A 20031-nucleotide genomic window follows, 5' to 3' on the forward strand; every position below is an offset into this window, starting at 1 on the left:
CTTTTTTCAACTGACATTTACTTTATCTGCTCCTAGCCCTACAGACAGAGTGCCCCATTAGGTCCTGATACTACGCGCAACATTTTGATCTGTTTCCTCTGGATCATGAAAAATGCTGATCAGAATCTAATACAGAAATGGGTTGCAGACCTTCCATCCATGCAGTTGAACAGGATTTTAGATCTCCTCTTCATTTGTGTCTCATGCTTTGAGTACAAGGTAAGTGAAACATGGCCTGATTTTGTTGCCCTGTTTTGGTTTCATTTTTTTTTCCTCACCTTCCGGTTGTGCGGGAGAAATTTGTTATTGGCAATTGTTAAATTAGCTCTTGTCTAATATATGCTACAAATGGACAAAATAATTCAGACAAAATAACTGACACTAGTCTTCAAGCAAAATGCAGCCAAAACCTTTGAGGAAGTCCTGTGAAGTTGGCTTAAATTGTTTTATTATTTTCCTTTTCCTGGGGATCAGGGGGCTATTTTTGGTGGGCAATATATCAACAGCTCATGTAAGTATTGGAGCTGTTCTCCTTATACTCTACCCATTTCAAAGCAAGGTTGTGGTAGATGACCCTTTAGTTAAGAGCTGGGACTAGACATCAGGACGCCCCTCTCTGACAGGGTCTGTCTGAAATAGTTCAAATAACCTTCTCTCTGAACTTTCATTTCTCTCTCTGTAGCACTGAGCTACATATTTGTGTTTATTAGTGGTACACATACTACCTCTTTCCTCATCTGCAAGATTTAATTAGCCTTTATGTGTTGGTCAATCATATTCATTGCTTTCTGCCCCCTCCACAGGTCTCTCCTGTTGTGTCTGGTTCTGGAGATGTAATTTGGACTCATGTCCAAAGATGGAGGCATTGGTGTTGATTGCTTTGACTTTACTTTCAGGGCAAACAAAGCTCAGATAAAGTTAGCACCCAAGCACTCCAGAAGTCACGAGATGTTAAGGCCCGGTTAGAAGAGGCTTTACTGCGAGGTGAAGGAGCCAGAGGAGAAATGATGAAGCGCTGCAGAATACCAGCTGGTACTTCATACCCCTCTCCCCACCATGTCTTTTGAGAGGATCTCAAGAGGTGGTAGATGTAAATGAGTTTGTTGGGTTTTATGCACACTCCCTATTTTCATCCTTATATTTTTCACCCACAGTCCTTTCCCTTTCTTGGGATAAAAATATCGTTATCTTTCAACTATTCAAGGTGTAGCTAGGACTGAGCTCTTCTCAGGTGAAGAATATAAGGCGAGCTAAGAAGTTTTAAGACATTCTGAGAAATTGTGTTAGTGTCTAACCAAAAGCCAAGAAATGGTGTCAAAATTATCAGTAAGAACAAATTGTTCATAGCAAAAAAAAGTTGTTTCATTTAATAAATGGAATAATCTGTGGTTTGGTCTTTGAAGACATCTGTAAGCAAGCTAATGTTCTAAAAATCCTAGATGAAAAATATGATGAGGTCCTGTCCTTTTACTAGAGCCCTGAGGCTGTGAAGTTGAATGGTTTTAGTTCTGACAAACTGCTACAGACATGTATCTCCTTCTTTTGGTGAGCTATCAGACTTCAGGTGTCCCCTTTTGCTTTAATCTCACTGATATATGTTGCACTTTTAGGGAATGACAGATCAGCGGGGCTAAATGAAAACCTGCGCTGGAGAAAGGAGCAGACTCACTGGCGGCAGGCAAATGAGAGACAAGATAAGTAAGTCACTTAATAAATATATATTGCTTTTATTAGAACCAAGCTGTTTGGGTTTTTTATGTTTTTGTTCTTTCTCCTAGGATGTTTTATTACAAAATCAGCAGTTTCAATCCTTTCCCTCTTCTTTCAAAGAGAAAGAAATAGAAAATGTTTTTGTAGCAGAAGTATCCAACTGTTGCTATGACACAACAAAGAAATCACAAATACTTGAATGAGGAGTTTAAATAGTTATCTACGCATTTTTTCCTTCTGATTAGCAGTGTGGTAAACACTAGTTATTGATACAAATTGTATCAAATACTCCACAGAGGCTTCCTGTGACATTTATTTTGGTGTTGCTACAGCTCCTCACTGTATATAGTACTGTGGTATAAGTTTTGCCACATTAAATCAGTCGAGCTGGGTTTGATGTGCTATGTTAAAATTGTGAAGAGTTATTAGCAGGAGTAGAGGAAGATGATTCCGTAGCGATATTTTTCTTGTTGCAAGTTTTAAGTTATGATGTCTCAGTACGTTTCATCTTATCAGCACTATATGGTAATAGACAAGTCAGTGTCTAGGTTTATGGAAAACTGTATTTTTGGGAATGATTTGTGTAACTAACAGCATTTGCATATGGTATGTGCTAAATTTCTGTAAGCATGGAACTTGTTGCTTTTCCCTAAAGGAGATGTGTCATTTGTCCACAGATACTTGCTTGAATTTTTACTATCTAAATGGGCCACTGTGTGGCAGATAGGGACTGTGGCCTCTCACAAGTCCAGCTGCTGTGAGCTCCCATGATACCTTTCAACATACGTGAGTTTGGACTGAAAACACTGGCTTGTGCTATGCAGCAACTACGTTGTTATAGCCTAGCACTCATCCATGAGTATCACATACATTTTTGAACACAAGATTGTTAATTTGGAATTCCTCCAAACTTTAAAAAAAATCCTTCCACCTTCTGTGCTAGTTGGGAAGAGGTACAGATCCTGTGTGGATATTCTTATTTTGCCCTGAAAGTAGCTTGCTTTCTCCCAGCCAGTTTCATTGAAATCAGAATAAAACAGTCCTCAAGCAGCAGCTCTACAGTATCTCTTTACAATAGTCCAGTTAAACCACTTAAAATAAAACTTCTGGTTACATAAGTAAAATTCTGCATGCTGTCCAGACATTTCTGGTTTACGCAGGGTTCATCACTGTGGTATGCAAGATCTTTCCTCTCATCCTTTATGGATCCCTTTAGTGTATATATCCCATAAGTAAGGTGTTTGCAGGTAGTACGTAGCACAGCAGGTTTGCACAGGTCACCACTCAGCCTTGCTCAGCCTGCTTCTGCTTGAGTCCAGCATGCTTTGAGATTGTAGTTGCACTTATAAGCTAAGTATTGTGTCAGAGAGGATCCAGTCAGCATGGTTAATGTGCAAGGCTGAGTGGTTGCTGGAAATGGTTCAAACAGCTATGCTGTTTGCTTAATTTGTTCAGTCCTTACTCATATTTAGCAATCCCTGGCTTGATTATAGCACCAGCCTCTTGGCAGGCCCTTCTGTTCTTCATTGCTTTGAGTCATTGTAATTAATAACCATTCAACTGCCCTGACTTCCTTTCCTAGCCCTCCCCAGAATTACCTGGTTGTGCCCAAAAAGATGGCTCTTTACTTTTCTGGTTTTCTTTTTGGGTAACGCTCCACTGGGAGGAAAAGTGAACATAGCAGAAAAGCCACAGATTTTGAAGTCACTCAGAAGTGTGATCGTAAGGGTGTTGCTCCAGCCACAGAAATGCACCTTAGGAACTTCGGCCCAAGTCAGAGCAGCTCTAATCTCAAGCTCTAGACAGCAGCTTCTGGACATGCAACAGCCCTTTTCTAAGCAGTTTAGGAAAAAGAATAAAGCCTCCTCTTTGTGTTTCTGGCATAGAAGGGATCTGTGAAAATACGCTTTTGTTAGGAGCTGCACCTATGCTCAGGGCATTCAGCTGCAGAGGAGCTGTGTTCCAGACCGCGTCCTTAAGTCTCACTAAGAGGTATCATGCATTGCCTTACCACCACCTTCTGTCTTTTATAAATATTTCAGTCCTCTCTTAAATGACGTGGGGCACTGCTGTATTGACCCCGCAGCTGTTGGATCTGCTGTCTTATGTTATCAACAGTCTCAAGAATCACCATTTTAAATTGCCTACATAAAACATGGCTGCTATGGCATTGAAGAAATTTCCCCTTTGGCCAAGCCTGGTATTTTTACTTTTTTTCTGGAAGTGTTAGATCAGTTGCCTTTTATTCCATTTTGGGTTTTGGTGTCCTGCTACAGGCAACACATTCAGAAATTACTGCATAGCTTATTGAACAACTGAACATGATATTGAGGGCGGAGTAGCCATTAAACAGATTGCTATTAAAGAACCAGAAGAATCTATCTGAACTATCCAGAGGCCTAGTTTTCAGGTGTCTCCTCTGGGACTTCTGCTCTACGATATCAGTTCTCCTTATTTGACTTCATAGTTCTTAAGAAACACCTCTGAATGCTATTTTCATTGTTTGCTCTTAAGGGATTGTTCAGAATGGTAATCGTTTGTATTTTGGCTTTGTTTAAACAGCAGGCCGTCTAACTCTTGGGGTACTCTCTGCATGCTTTAATTAGAACTCCTTTTTGCAGGACAAAAGCTGACCTAGATCAAGAAGCTCTGATCAGTGGAAACCTGGCAACTGAAGCTAACCTGATCATTCTTGATATGCAAGAGAACATCATCCAGGTGGGAAATGGCAGAGCTGGCTTGGTACCAATCCCTGCTCCCTCGGAAGCCAGTGGAAGCAAGATTCATCTCTCCTTTTGTTTCTTAGATAGTGCAAAATGTTTTAATTAAAGATCTTCTGTAAACTTGTGTAATCTTGAAGGGAAAAAGATGAAGAAGAATGAATCCAAAGATGAAATTGCTGTCTGCCTTACGCTGTTGCCACAAGCCCCTTCTACTGTAGGGCATTGCACTACTGTGAATGAAACGGAAATGTACCACCTTGTTTTCAGTAGATGTTGTTGAAAACCATTTCCACTGTCTTACTATGATCTGGGAGTTTGAAGAGGATGAGGGAAGAAAAATCTTCATTTATGCTAGGAATGTATCTGAAGATATTAGTAATTTGGAACTGGACTGCTGGGTGGCCTTTGGTCGTACTTGCATGTATGACCCTGTGAGACAAAAGGATTTAACCTTGACTCCCACAGAGTGCTCAGTGCAGGAAAGTATCTTCCGCCTGCATGGAGTCCTTCTGAAAAGAGATGTGCCCTCCTAGAGCAATGTAATGTGCAGAACTTACCTAACTTCTAGGAGTCAGATGCAGTAAAATTTCACAGGTCCTTTGACAGCAGTGGAACCATGATAGTTGAGTCTGCTTAAACACGGTCTCCTGGTTTAGGAGAGACACTTCAAATTCATGGGTAAGGGAATACTACTGTTGGAGCAACTTGCATATTCATAGATAGAGAGGAGAAAACTTTGTTCTTGAAAACCTGTCAGTAGAAAATCATTTAGCTACTAGACGCTTGTACTACTGGGCATTATTTTTGCATGACACCATTCATAGCACATAATCTCCCCACTATTTGGGTTGTGGGTTTGATCAGAGCATACCAGTACGTGTATTTAGCCTATATGCCCAGGAGATCGGAGCATGAGGAGGCAAGGGGAAGGATGGTGCTTGCCCACCACAGGATCACTTCCTGATCCAAGGTACATGAAAGATTGGACAGAAGGTGGACAGAGCTTCAAGAGTCACTGCAGAAGCTGGCTGAGCTTAAAAATGCATTGGAGGGTCTGCAGATATTGAGAAATATTTGGGACATTTCTCCTCTGTCTTCCTGATCACTACAAAAGTGTTTTGAAATTCCTCTGAAACAGGTGTTAACAAACAAAAAAACTGCAATCTCTAAAGTCCTGGATGTGTCTCATGAACAGGAGAGCAGAACTTCAGTTCCTATGTGCCAGGTCATTGCTGAATTACCTCATGCAGTTATTGTTGTTTTTCTACTCCATGTGTAGGCAAGCTTTGCGGCAGAGTGCAGAGACAATCTTTTGGGAGGAGTTTTGAAGGTCCTGGTAAATTCTCTTGGCTGTGATCAGAGCACCACTTACCTGACTCATTGCTTTGCTACACTCAGAGCGCTCATTGCTAAGGTATGCTCTTGACATACTTCTGTTTTCATGCTTCCAACCAAGTTACTACAGCAGCATTTCTGGAGCAGAGCTGTGTGCATTCACTTACCACTTTTCCTTTGGCATTCGCTAAATATGTTTTGCATATGTAAATACAAATGCCTATCTACAGGGATCTTAAGGGACTTCCACAGCTGTTGTGAGGTTATTTCATTGACCACACAAGATGGAATAACTGGATCTGAATAATCTTGTGGTTTTAGCAGTCTACTCTTAAAGATAGAAGATTTACTAATAAAAAGGTAAAAAATTCCACCCATTATATTTCAAATACATGCTGATTTTAATTAGGAATATGAATGCCAGGATTGCACAGATTCCATAAAGTCAAATTTAAATTATTATATCATCAGGACTAGTTTCCAACCAGTTGGGCAGCAGAGAAATCAAAGCTAACTCATTAGAGATCAGGGGGATCATTCTAGGTTCCTACTTCCAAGATAGGTTCCAAAATTCTAAATAGATTCTAAGATGTTGACAGATTTCATGTTCATTCCGCCTGAAAACTAAGCCAAATCCTAATCTCTCTTTTATTTCTGTATCACCAATAAAAAAAAAATTTCAAAATGTATATGAAGACAGAATTTGACCCAACATTTTTATAATATGGGTCATAATGGGTTGGGTGCTTCATGAGGACTCTCTAAAATCTGTTTAAGATTTATTCTCCTACAAAGAAAAACAGTTCCACAAAGGAAAAGTCCATGAAATGTTTTTTTCCCCTAAAGTATTCTAAAATGCAAATAACAAACAGGATAGTCCTGTCCAATTAATGCCTGTCTGCTGTTAAATGCAGATTGGCTGACAAAGCCTAATTACAGGGTAGATATCTGAGTAGTTATGAAACTCATAATTATGTTTTCATTGTACTTTATCTTTGAAAGCTAAGTTCCAATTACAATAATGAATTTTGTGAAGCAATCATTATTCTCATTGAAATAGATCGTCTAGTTAAGCTGACTCAGTTCTGTATTTTATGAAGCAATCATTCCAATTATTTCTATTACACTGTAAATATATAGATGTTATTTTACAAATAAAAATGATAGAACCCTGTGCCAGCAGGCTTGCAATATAAATTAGACATAAAACCGTGAGATAATGGAGTGAAGAAAGGTTGAAAACTGGGAAATGGGCCTGCAAATGAGAAATAATATCCTGTGTTCTGCTCACACACCTTTATCAGTCCTATGTATGTACATACAGTACTGGTGCATCTGTGCTGTCTATGGTGAGAGTTTCTTAAGACAGACATCCTGCCCCCTGGGTTTATTGTCTGCTAGGTGCATTGTGAAGACACTGTAATGGAGGGTCTGGCGTGAAAGCTGGGCAGTGGAAGTTTTGTGGCGCACTGTAGGAGGAAGAACGTGTTTGAGGGCTGGGGAAGGGTAGGGCGTTGATGCAAAAAGCTAGTAATCGCTCCTTATGCTTAAGGAAGTATTTTCATGTTTCATCACAATTATATATTCTGAAAACAGCAACTCTCCATGCTTCTAAGAATTTTGCAATATTTGATGTTTTCAAAACTCCTGGAGCCACGGGACTTGAGAAACTTATTTATTCTCTCTCTTTCTGCTGCTCTTTTTCTAATCACAAAGACTATTTTCAAACCCTTCTTCTCTATAGAAAAGCTTGAAGATGCAACCTATAGCATCACAGGAATCAGAAGTCCAAATTAAAAAAAGAAGTATAAAATGTAGTTTTTGCAAACTTTAGTTTTTGTCTGAATCCTGTGATTTTTGTGCACTAAGCTAATGATATTTTAATGGCCAGAAATGAGATTAATGAATGTTTTCTTCTCTCTCTCCCTTAGTTTGGAGATTTCCTGTTTGAAGAGGAGGTCGAACAGTGTGCTGATCTGTGTCAAAGAGTTCTCCATCACTGCAGCAGCAGCATAGATATCACACGGGCTCAAGCCTGTGCCACTCTTTATCTCCTCATGAGATACAGCTTCAGCTCTACCAGTGTAAGATTTTGAGAACAGCAATATGTTTTGTGCCACCTTTTTTTGTGATCAATTGAAACTGAAACTGAAGTTGTGATAGCAAATGGAATGCATCTGCAGATAAATAGTCATATGTTATGCTGTTTTGCACATTTGAGCCAGAAGAAGTGGCAGTAGGGGGAAAGTAGTTTTAATTATTGTTCATTATTTTGTTCAGGAAAATGTGACTTTTTCTGCAACATTTGTAAATGCATCTTCAAATGCAACAGCATTAGGCCTCTGATAGCAAGGACTATACAATGCATGAGCAATACTCTTCATTTTGTCACGGTTTTTTTTTTCCACTCCTGTGTCAGAACTACTTAAACTTGGACTAGTTCTATTCTAATGCAATTACAACCTCAGTAGAACTACTGTTTGCTTGTATTAATGGGAATTCTTCACTGGCCCCTTGGTCTCAGGACTAGGCTCTGATTCTTACTACACACATGGAGCAAAATACATGCGTTAATGCATGTAGATTCACAATGTCCTAGCACGAAAGGACATGCATTAGCATTTTGGATAGCATCTGATCTGGCACAGCATTTTCTTCCCTAGTTGTTACTTTAAAAGCCTTGAATATGTAAAAAGTGTTGGCTTTGCAGAAGGAAAATGTGCCTCTGAGACACCATGATCAGCAAGGCGTAGTGCATCACCACATGAAGCCCTCAGAGGCCTTTTGCTACCCAGACTTGTTTCCATAATGTTTTCTCAGTCCTGCTTCCTCTTCTCCTCTGTGGATGGCCTGATCTAAACACCCACTGGCCTGTGCAGAAGGGCAAAGAGGTGCTTCTGACTTCCCCTAGTCTCAAGCAAGCATATGTATTCCAAGGTACATTCTTGCCCCAAAGTACAGACGTGTCAGAATTAGGGAACTTTGGCTTAATCAGGTAAAACAGGACTGGCTTTGATGCACCAGAGGCCACTCGTGTGAGCAGTGAGTTTAACGCACTCAGTCTGGGCAGGAGAAAGTGGGTTTGGTTTATATAGTAGACAGAGATATGTGAACTGATATGCATGGTGCAGTGCAGCAATCATTCTCTCATGTTTTTGGTTTTTTTTCTGAAAGAATTTTGCAAGAGTGAAGATGCAAGTGACCATGTCACTAGCCTCTCTGGTTGGCAAATCACCCGAGTTTAATGAGGAATTCCTTCGACGATCTTTACGAACCATCCTAGCCTATGCAGAGGAAGATGCGGATATGCAAGCAACTCCATTTCCCATTCAGGTCAAATCTTTCATGACATCTGTGGCTTTTATAAGGAGCTTTCCCATAGGAATGTGCTTGGAGCAAGTCCTAGATCTTGGTCTTTCAAAGCAATGAAAATAAGGATGCAGGGATTATTGCATGAGTTTATTTCTAACACAACAGTAAGCGGAGAAGAAGTGGAGGACATAATTCCATAGAATAAACTCTTAAGAAGTTCCACTGAAATCACATTACAGGAGAATCATCTCTTAGCTTTGTGTACAACTTCCTTCCTTCCAGCAGGAACTGTACCCTGTAAGAGTTGCCCAAGATGGAATTTGATTCATTATGTTTTCAGACAAGTAGCGTCATGGAAACTTCTCTCCTTTTTTCAGTTCATAAGGCAGCAGCAGCAATAATGAAAAACATTTAGACAATTGTCAGATGCTTTGCTAAAATTCTTACAGTAACTCAGCTTGTGCTGAAGACTTACAAAAACATCTGCTTTTGTTATCAGATCACAGATCAACTAAAGCTGAACATTGGCACATAGGTTTGATTTTTTTTCATTCAGAAATAAACAGATCAAAGGATTCCAGCTCATTTTAATTAATTAAAATGGGTGTATAAGATTTGCTATGTCAGCAATCTTTGCTGCGTTGAATAGAGTTGGAAAAGTATATCTTGTAGCAATTCAGCATCCTGACTTTTCCTTGGGTAAGAAGGACTAAAAGAGAGTAACATCATCTGGTGCAGATGCTGTTATTTTTCTAGAGGGGAAAAAATAAACACCTGAGAAGTGCATGTTGATCTTTGTGTTACTGCAGGTAGAGGAGCTGCTATGTAATCTGAACAGCATCCTGTCAGATACAGTGAAAATGAGGGAGTATCAGGAAGATCCGGAGATGCTCATGGATCTCATGTACAGGTGAATCCGTTTAGAATTGCTACTGTGGAAATTCTGCAGTGAGGTGAGCACAAGAACTGTGCGCTTTAGGGACAAGCTGTGGACAAATCCTCTACCTATTCTGTTTGTGTACATTCCCGCTTTTGCACAGCTGATCTGTCACACGGGGTCCAAGCTGCGGGACTGAGCATGTTGCAGTGGAGCCACTGGGAGGTGGACATAGACTCTGGCAAGGATGGGAGTCAGGGACTAATGAACACTGAAGAGTCTTGGGTTCAGGCGTTTTACTCTCCTCATAGCCCCTGTGTGTCCTGCTTACCTCTGCCTAACCATTTCTTTTGCCCTGTGCTTAGTGAATTATACAAAATAAAGACAGAGATGTCTCCTTCCATTCAGCCCAGGTGAAGAATTATAAAGGTTCTTTCTGTTATTTGAGAAGAAGTGATCGTTCACACCTCCCTTCTGCCCTGTTAGAATTGCCAAAGGATACCAGACATCGCCCGACTTGAGGCTGACTTGGCTGCAGAACATGTCAGAGAAGCACACCAAGAGGAAGTGCTACACAGAAGCAGCCATGTGTCTGGTCCATGCTGCAGCGCTGGTGGCAGAGTACCTCAGCATGCTTGAAGATCGAAACTATCTCCCAGTGGGCAGTGTCAGCTTTCAGGTAAGAAAAGGCTCCCAAGCTCTGACAGCATAAGACCGGGATGGCCTATTCTGGTGTGTGTATTCCTTCTTGTGTTAAGCAGAGTAGAAGTGCACGTATGGGGAGGAAAAGTTACAATGGCAGAGTATCCATCACCACTCTCACCACTCTTGGTAGGTCGTTCCAATGATTTATGCTTACTGATGAAAACTGGTATTTTAGTATCTGGCTGTCTCTAGCTTCTATTTCCAGCAGTTGGATACTGTAATCTCTTGTTTGCTAAGTAGAACCCCTCTATTATCCCATGCCTTTTCTTAGGGCTGCTACTTACCAACTGTGACAGATGCATCTTTCAAGCTTCTTTCTCATAATGTAGGTAATGGGAGCTACTCAGTTCTTTTAGGCATGTTCTCCGATCCTTTAACTGTCCTTCAGTTACTAACCAACACCCTTTGGATTGATGAATGACACGATCACCAAAGTCTATACACAGTCACAACAAAGTCAAGTAAAAATGTCCCGTAAGTTCTTTAAGCCTGGGAAGTATCTCTCAGTTTATCTCTCCGAAGACTCCACTGGTTCTTTGGCGTTGTTGATCTCTTTACTCAGTAATACATTGATCTTTTCCAGATAGTTTTCTTGGGTTTTGTTTTTCACCCTTCTTTTCTGCATCACACAGATGAAAGCATAACTCTCTGTTGTTAGAATTAGACATTTTGAAATGCAGATATTTGTACATAGTCTATCAGATTACACAGTTTTGGTTACCTTTACCTGAACTGACTTCATGTACAAATTCAGTGATTTTGCTGCTTTTTTCCACACATTATTAAAAATAGAAATGGCTGAACCCTTAAAATATTCCCAGCTGTTGATGATTCCTCCTTTATCATTATTCTCTAAGACCGATGAAGACCATTGTTCATTTACAGAGTGTTACTGCAACAATTATGAATCATTCCAACTAATTAGTGGAAATGTTTTGCAGAATCAACTCAGATGTTGTATAGACATCTATTGTTTAGGCATTATTGCCTTTCTGAGATTATAATCTCTTTAGAAGTATCAGGTTTCTATAGTCTGGTGTTGATTCAGATTAGTTACAACACCTTTAATTTTTTCTTAAGTAAAATTTTGTATCAGTATTTCCACCACTTTGTCCTGGATGCAGACTGATAAACCTACCACTATCTGCTCATCTTGTTTACTTTTAAAAAAATGTGGTCCCCAAAGCATATTTCCTCTTCCGGAACTTCTCCAGTTTTCTAAAACATATGGCAACTCAGTATTCACTGCCTGAATACCCTTTGGCTTAGCTTTTTTAAAATGTTGAGGAGCACATTTTATGGTCCAGGTCATTTTGAAATGGCTAACATTAGTAGTTGGTACATTCATCATCCCTTGATATAACCATACTATCTGGGTTTTTTTTCCCCTTCAGAATAGTAAACGTGAACGTGATTGAACTACTTGGCATTTTGCATTGAGTTTAGTATGTTGGGCATTAGTATTTGCAATTCCACCTTAGCAATCACGTGATGGACTAATGTTATTCTTAAATTCCTTTACTCTTAAGATAGCTGTATATGCTCTTTTTACTGGCTAAACTTCTGGCCATGGATTTATACTTCTGCCATTTTGCGTTCCTTATCAGTTTTGTATACTTCCTAACTTCTAACTTCCATTTATTACTTCTATTTTCCTTTTTTCTCCGTACTTGTTACATACTATCATCATTTAGATACAGGTGAAATCTGCATTCCCTTCCCAATATCACCCTGCTCCCAGGCTGCCTTGAATGCTTGTAATCTCACACACTTGACCCTAATGCAATTCCTCCTTCCATTGCTCCCAGATTATGCAGATTTCCATGAATATGGGTGTGTTTCCAGTTATTTTAGAGAACTGAAGTCTATTCTACAAGGCACTAGGCAAGCAAAAACTTAGAAGTTTAAAAGCAACAAATCAATCTTTCATCAAAATGCTTGTGTAAATACATGTTTGCCAAAGGAACAGTTGCTCCATAGGAGAGAGGTAATGAAATGCCTTAATGATCAGAAACCCAATTGCACAACTCTTTATCTGACAGCACAATTTTGTGTGTCAGTTTGCTCAATAACAATAATTAACTGTAATAACACTTCACATTTTTACAAAGCCTTTCAAGAGAAGAGCTCTTATTCTTTACAAACAGGTTTGTGTTTTTTAGCACCTGTGAAGATCATGTTCAGATGACCTTGTTAAAAGAGAGAAACACTACTCAGACTGTCTTGGCTTTACCTGGAATTCCAGATCTCACTCACTGACTCTTTCTGTGTCCATTTCTTCATTTCAGATATGAAATTAACTAATATTGGTGATACACATTTAGTTGTGTAACTGAGGGTGGTAATAATGTGTATAAAAAAAGATTATTCTGGATGAGCAGAAGTGTTATCTCCTTTTTAGAGATGCGTAAATGAAGCAGCAAAGGATTAAATCAGCTGACCTAGGTCCTCTGCAGTGACTCTGTTAGCGTCCAGAAAACTGATTGTCAGTAGAGTAACACTTTTCCTTATGCTGTGCCAGACAAAACTGTGTATGCTTCCCTCTGTGCTATCAAAACTATCCCTCGAAATCAGAACGGGATCACTTTCAGTGAAATTCCCTTTGAGCTTAATTCAAATTTACACTAAATCCCCTTTGCAAGCGATAAGACGGACTTAGAGAGAGCATGAATTGCATATGGACTGACTTTAAAGCCATTTTATATTACCACAGACAAAGACTTAACTGCGTGTGTCTATCTGTTGAGGCACAGGGCTAATTAGCCTGGACTCAGCAGTAGCCTAATTCGACTGTGCTGTTTTGCGCATCTAGGTTGCAGGCTACCCTAGCCATATCTAACATGGTGATAAGAGCTGGGGATCACAGTAAAGCCCCTTGAGTTTACACAAGTGTTTCTTTTCCTTAAAGAAAACTAGGCTTGTGAAGTAATTGCCAATGATATACATGGTAACTTGTGTATTGGCTTTATTAGATAAGGGACATATAAAACTCTTCAGTATGAAAAGTAGATCAAGGCAGAAGGTGGGTGAGGCATGTCCACTTTGCAAAAGATCATGCAAGCACCAGATATACTCTCCTGCTAGAGCGCATGGACTGTAAAACATGGAAATATATGCCTGACATTAGTTATTACAGGTTTAAAGGCAAAGAAGAGATAATTGGGGTCTGTGACTTTCTTGGTTATTTTCTTAAATAAGTCATTCCTCTGGACTTTTTTCCCTTTGCTACAAAAAAACCCAAAAGCCACGAAGGCCACATGCCATTCTGTGAAAACAGTCCTTAATGGCTGCTGTTACAGAAAGGGAAAACCAGAAATTGAACTGCAGCATGGTTTGTATGAGTTGCCCTACGTATGTGCCAGGGAGGCTAACCCTGGTTGAAGTCACTATCTTCAAAGAGACTGGTAGGTAAAAAGTGGCATGGGTGTGCTAAAACGTGCTGCAGTTTTCCCTCTGGCTGAAATTCAGACATATTCTTAACTCCTGCGAATCCTGTCCTGAGCTTTGTGCTCACCCTTCCAGTGGAGCTGACGTGATGTGCAGACTAGGCACTGTGATGGCAGCATGGTTGGGGCAAATTTTACCCATGAAGAAAGAAGTACATCCACAAAACCCAAGGGGGAAAGTCCCGTGTTGCTAGTGATGCGTGGGTGCCAATTTTTTATCTGAAATCTGATCAATAGTAACAGCGCTCAGTGTCTCTGCCATTTTATAAAGATGTCTTTAAGGACTCAGCTAGCTAGCCAGCTGGCATTTATCCTGCACTCAGACAGATTGTCATTGCCAGTTTCTGCTGAAGTGAGACACTATGACACTAATTTAACTCCTTTTAATTAGTAGCAAATCGAAGCTTAGCATTTCTGCTGCTGTTGAGAGTTACATATGCTAGTTCCATACTGTATGTACACATACTTTAATACATTTACATATATTTCTATGTATTATAAAATTTTTAATGTTGATTCTACCCATTTATTCAAAGGGATCCTGAAGAACTGTAGACATGTTATTTCATGGTCTAGAATCTCAAAGAGTGACTGACACGGTGTACTTTATCTGGTTTTATTTAAATAAAGATCAATTTAAATAAGATCAGTAACTTCAACAAGAAACCGAGTGAATTCTGCAGGATCAAGGTGTAATACAGCAGAGGCTGAAACAAGAAGCAGCATTCAATTATTGTAGTTTTTAGAGCAATATTGTCTATATCCTACTTCTCCTCTGCTTGCAAAAGTCAAATCAACAACTTGAAAGTTCAACTTCTTCAAGCAGGTGGCAGGAGGTCCGGGGTGCAGCTTGGAATTTCCCACCCCCAGGTACCAGCAGCGGGAAGGGCACATTGGTTGTGACCCCTGCGGCATGGGAGATTGAGCTTATTGCACCTTCGTGGAAATCCAGCCACCAGAAGGAAGCCAGTTTGCGACCTACAGGAGTCTGCCTTTTAAACCTGAGGCGAGAAAGAAAGTTTAGGATTCGTGTAGCGAAACTCCTTGTCTGCCATCTGTAGAGATTTATGATGCTACATTCGCTTCTAAATGGAATTTAACTGTATATCCCCTGGCTGCACTTGTATAATCTCATTCTTCTTTCCATCGTGTAAATATGTTGAAACTGTTTCTGCCTCGATCTTTATGATAGGCTATTGATCTACGTTTCTGATTTCTCTGCTCTGATGTATTTTAGAACATTTCGTCCAATGTGCTGGAGGAATCTGCAGTTTCAGATGATGTTTTGTCTCCAGATGAAGACGGGATATGTTCTGGAAGGTATTTCTCAGAAAGTGGTCTGGTAGGGCTACTGGAAAAAGCAGCAGAGCTCTTCAGCACGGTGAGTGAGCACAAAATCACTAGGAGATGGAGTTGGGCTATCTGGGCCAGATCCATAGCTTATTTTCCTGCACATGAGGAAATAAAGTCTTACTGCTAAACCAGGCTCCACAGATCTGTCCCACTGCAAACAACAAGAGGCATACAACCACCAGCCTCATAATCTACATTTACCATGTAAGGAGTCATGATGTTAGTACTCAAGTAGCTCATCATATTGCTGTAGTGCTAAAGAGGATATATGATTTCGCATCTCTGAAGATATCATTTCGGTTCCTTTTGTCCAGATGCAGGTCTGGTTGCCCTGAACCATACATGCTAAACAAATCCATTTCCTTCTACTCACCTGCAGTTCTAACTCTTCTAGACCCTAAGTAGAAACCATGTGCTTTAGACCAGAATTTGCGCTTGAGAGCCCAACAGGTCAGAGATCCAAATTAGATCCGGTTTGTTGTTTGCCACTCAGAACTACCCATTTACTATTACTAGTTTTTAGAAAGCTAAAACAAGCAGATTAAATAGCAGATTAAAAATTAAAAATAAAAGGTTAAAAAATAGCAGATTAAAAGATGAGTCCCATAAATCCCCTTTTCAGCCAGGCCATTAATGGACATCTAGTTTCTTTTCAGAGTGCGTGAGGACTCATTCTTTTCTTCTATTTTTTACCTTTTTTTTTTTTCCCCCTCCCAAGGGGGGATTGTATGAAACTGTGAACGAGGTATACAAGATTGTCATCCCCATACTGGAAGCACATCGAGACTTCAGGAAGCTTACCTTGACACACAGCAAGCTACAGAAGGCCTTTGACAGCATTATTAATAAGGTACTCGTGAGACAAGGCACTGCTAGCAAGACACATTGTTGGGTTGCACTGTTTGTTTAAGACTGATGATAATAAAACTGTTCATGTGGAATAGATCCATTTCCTCTTTCTAACAAAAACTTCCATCTGCTTTGGCCTACCTAGAAAGGGTAGTCTACAGTGAAAAGAGGCTCTATCCTCTCTATAGGAAAAAGCAGAGATGAACGTAAAACTGGTTTAGAGTTACAGAAAAATAGCTGAACAGGTCAAACAGAATAAAAACATGTATGATTCCACCTGGCCACATTTATTTAAGAAAAATAACTTTATTGTCGATTAACTAGTGTTTTCAGTTATAAAACAGAAGAAATACAAAACCCTGGCTAAATTCTCAGCACTTATACTGCCCCTTTCCTTCTCTTTCTCCAGAAGAATCTTGTTGCTGAGTCTAGTCAGTTTCAAATTTTTATCAATTTTCATAGCAAAATTTTAATTTTGTTTAATTTGTTAATACAATGGAATTTAAAAATAACAGGTTTTTGTGGGGTTTTTTTTGCAAAAGTCACTTCATGATTAGCCTAAATTTTAAGTTAGATTTCAGTCAAATGTCCCTTTAATTTGCATGCTTTCCTTCATGAATATGTGCTTCTAATCCATCAGCACTGATGATACATAGAACTGGCTCTGAAATAAGGAAAATGTAGGATTAGTGGGTTTTCTTATTGGGCAAAGAAGGCATCCAAATACTACGATGTTGACATAAAAAAATAAGTAATTGTAAATTTCATCTTTCTTTTTATCAACTAGGGTCAAAAGCGAATGTTTGGAACTTACTTCCGTGTTGGTTTCTATGGATCCAAATTTGGGGACTTGGATGAACAGGAATTTGTTTATAAGGAGCCTGCAATTACCAAACTTCCTGAGATTTCTCACAGATTAGAGGTAAAGGAAAACACATTGTGTTAATATGATCTCCAACATTATGTTATACTTTCTAATGAACCCATATAGTTCTAATAATATTATAGGTATATAAAAATCTGTTACAAACTGATTTGTACCATAGATTATTTCCTTTGTGTATATCCTTTCCATTGTAGCCCTTTTTACAGCATAAGGATGAAAGTGATCCATTCTCTTGAGGCCATGTCTCTTATGGGCAGGCCTGTAATATATTGATTGATTTGATTTGAGCATGCCAGATATTTGCTTTGGTATCTTTTCAGCTTTTGCATGGAACTGCAATGTTCCCTTCTGATCACTTTACCTCGAGTTCTGCTTTTCTGTGAGCAACTCACACTGATCTTTGTCAGAAGATGCCTTACCCTGGCCAACTGTGGTTCATGAAGCAGTATACTGACTATACAGAGCCCAGAAATTGTCATGATTACTCCTTTCTCCTAGAGGCATACAGATCATTAGCATTATATTAAGGACTAACAACACTCCCGGATAATTCTGTTTCCTTTCCAGGGATTTTATGGCCAGTGTTTTGGGGAGGATGCTGTGGAAGTGATTAAGGACTCTGCTCCTGTAGACAGAAGAAAGCTGGATCCCAATAAGGTAGGGGAGGTACTACTGAGAGTGTTGGGTGTTCTGTCACAGAAGAGAAAGGAAGAGAGGGGGATCCCCTTGAAACTTTTATGCTCAAACATTAAGGCACCGAAAAAAACCCCAACTTGGCTGTATCTCTGTGCCGAGGGATGTCCTTAAAGCCTCTGTGAAAGGCTTAGTTTGGTAGATTGTCACAGAGTGTGGAAATTAGAAGTTCTGATCTCTGGTCCCTGCTGTGGCTCTGATCCCCAGGGTTAAGCTGTGCCCTCCCCAGAGGCAAGTTTTGTTAGCTCTGAGGAAGAGGAGGAGCCTGTAGCTCCTGTGCTCTTCCAGACCATTTTTAGCCAATGTGAACTATGGGAGATATATATATGCTGTTCCTTTTCTTGGGGAAAGTACTGTAATGCTTCTTCCCTTTTTTCTCAGGCATACATACAAATTACTTTTGTGGAGCCATATTTTGATGAGTATGAGATGAAAGACAGGGTAACCTATTTTGAGAAGAACTTCAATCTCTGTCGGTTCATGTACACTACACCTTTCACCATGGATGGCCGCCCCAGAGGAGAGCTTAGTGAGCAATACAAGAGGAACACCATCCTAACCACAATGCATGCTTTCCCATACATCAAAACTAGAATCAATGTCATCCAAAAAGAAGAGGTAATTGGGTTTTGAGGACAGATCGAATTTCTCAGGGGCTTGTGGACTCTCTGGGTGGGAAGATTTTCAAATTCTATGTTTGGCAAAAAAAATAAAAAAGAAAGCTGAATTTCTCAGACATGTTACTCTTATAAATAGGAATGGCACAGAATGGGTAGACAAATGCAAGATGGGTATTTACTATGGAGAAGAGAGGATAGTGAGCATATATTCTTCTTTTGACCTCCCAGTTGTAATGCTGTGTAGGAGGATGTGTGGAGCTCTGCTTATGGCTGTACTTCTAGCTGATAAAGTACAGTCAAAGAACTAAATTGGGCTCAGAGCTGGTTTAGAGACAGGGAAGCTTTATAAAGGTAGAAAGTGGAAAACCGTTTCAGACATGAAGTCAGTAATTTAGAATAATAATGAATTTATGCAAACAGGGAGTCAGATCCACGTCCTATTCTTGCAAATGATGTCAAAAGAGCTTTGCATCAGATGCAGCATCTACCAAGGTGACATTTAGATTGAACAGTCTTCCTGGGTTTCACAACTACTGCTTTTGGCACGGGAGAATGATAGTGGTATTGCCAGATTTAGAATAGGTCAACTGCATGCATGTTTCAGGTAATGAAGCATCTTTTCTTCCATTTCCATTAGTTTATTTTAACCCCAATTGAAGTTGCTATTGAAGATATGCAGAAAAAAACACAGGAACTAACTGCAGCCACCAACCAAGAACCACCAGATGCCAAAATGCTCCAGATGGTTTTGCAGGGCTCAGTTGGAGCCACTGTAAATCAGGTAAGGGATACAAATAAGCCAGATGAAGAGTTTCTGCATGCTTTTCTCATTGTGCTTTCTTTTTGGTCTCATCTCTTGCACTGGAAGTGGTACATCTAGTCAGACACATTTAGTCACGATGTGCATTTAAACTTCATCCCTTGATATTTAGTCCTTGTATACTGTTCATTAGATATGAACTTTTGGTGAAAGTGCTCATGGAAGTGCTGTCTTGGTTGTAGGTGCAGAAACTCACAGAAGCCTTCTGAATGCATCCAAGGATTTTCCATTTCTAGCACACTAGCCAGTTCAGCCATTTTGTTCACTCCAGATGTATCCTTGGGGAATGGGAATAATAATAACAATTCTGCTGTGAGACCACCACAAAATGATAGTTTCACAGAAAATACATGAATTCAAGACCAGAGTGCCCCAAAAGAAAGTTGAGATGCAATAATTAGAAATATGCCTGCTAACAAAAAAGGCAATTTAAAAAAAAAATTAAAATGAAAGAATGAAGACATAACTGAGAGGAAAACTTGGCATTATCCACAATTTCACAGAGCTTGGTTTCTTTGCTGAAAGCCTAAATACTGTCAGTTTCTCCAGATTCTTCATCAACCAAAGCCTCTAGTCTGAAGTAATACTTGTTGTAAGCTTTGGAAAGAGTAGTCTTTTTCTATATTGGGCTTATTTAACTCCCATGGGGTCTTGTAATGCTACACATAAGAGCTGTGTTTCTCTCATGTAACAAGGTTCAGC

At 39.7% G+C, this 20031-nt stretch overlaps 1 protein-coding gene across 1 annotated transcript in view; it reads left to right on the forward strand.

Annotated features, from left to right (window-relative positions):
* Nucleotides 1–20031, forward strand: part of DOCK8 (dedicator of cytokinesis 8) — a gene marked incomplete at its 5' end in the record, with an annotated part of 40408 nt that overhangs the window by 18104 nt on the left and 2273 nt on the right. Inside the window, 15 exons of the mRNA XM_009582892.1 lie at nt 37–219; nt 897–1032; nt 1611–1698; nt 4332–4428; nt 5713–5847; nt 7700–7852; nt 8943–9101; nt 9890–9990; nt 10444–10636; nt 15346–15489; nt 16180–16311; nt 17098–17232; nt 17764–17853; nt 18271–18507; nt 19147–19290. Coding sequence (XP_009581187.1) covers nt 37–219; nt 897–1032; nt 1611–1698; nt 4332–4428; nt 5713–5847; nt 7700–7852; nt 8943–9101; nt 9890–9990; nt 10444–10636; nt 15346–15489; nt 16180–16311; nt 17098–17232; nt 17764–17853; nt 18271–18507; nt 19147–19290 — 2127 coding nt within the window. The remainder of the gene's footprint in view (nt 1–36; nt 220–896; nt 1033–1610; nt 1699–4331; nt 4429–5712; nt 5848–7699; nt 7853–8942; nt 9102–9889; nt 9991–10443; nt 10637–15345; nt 15490–16179; nt 16312–17097; nt 17233–17763; nt 17854–18270; nt 18508–19146; nt 19291–20031) is intronic.

This window comes from Fulmarus glacialis, unplaced genomic scaffold, assembly GCF_000690835.1.
Source record: "Fulmarus glacialis isolate BGI_N327 unplaced genomic scaffold, ASM69083v1 scaffold12710, whole genome shotgun sequence".
Lineage (NCBI taxonomy): Eukaryota > Metazoa > Chordata > Aves > Procellariiformes > Procellariidae > Fulmarus > Fulmarus glacialis.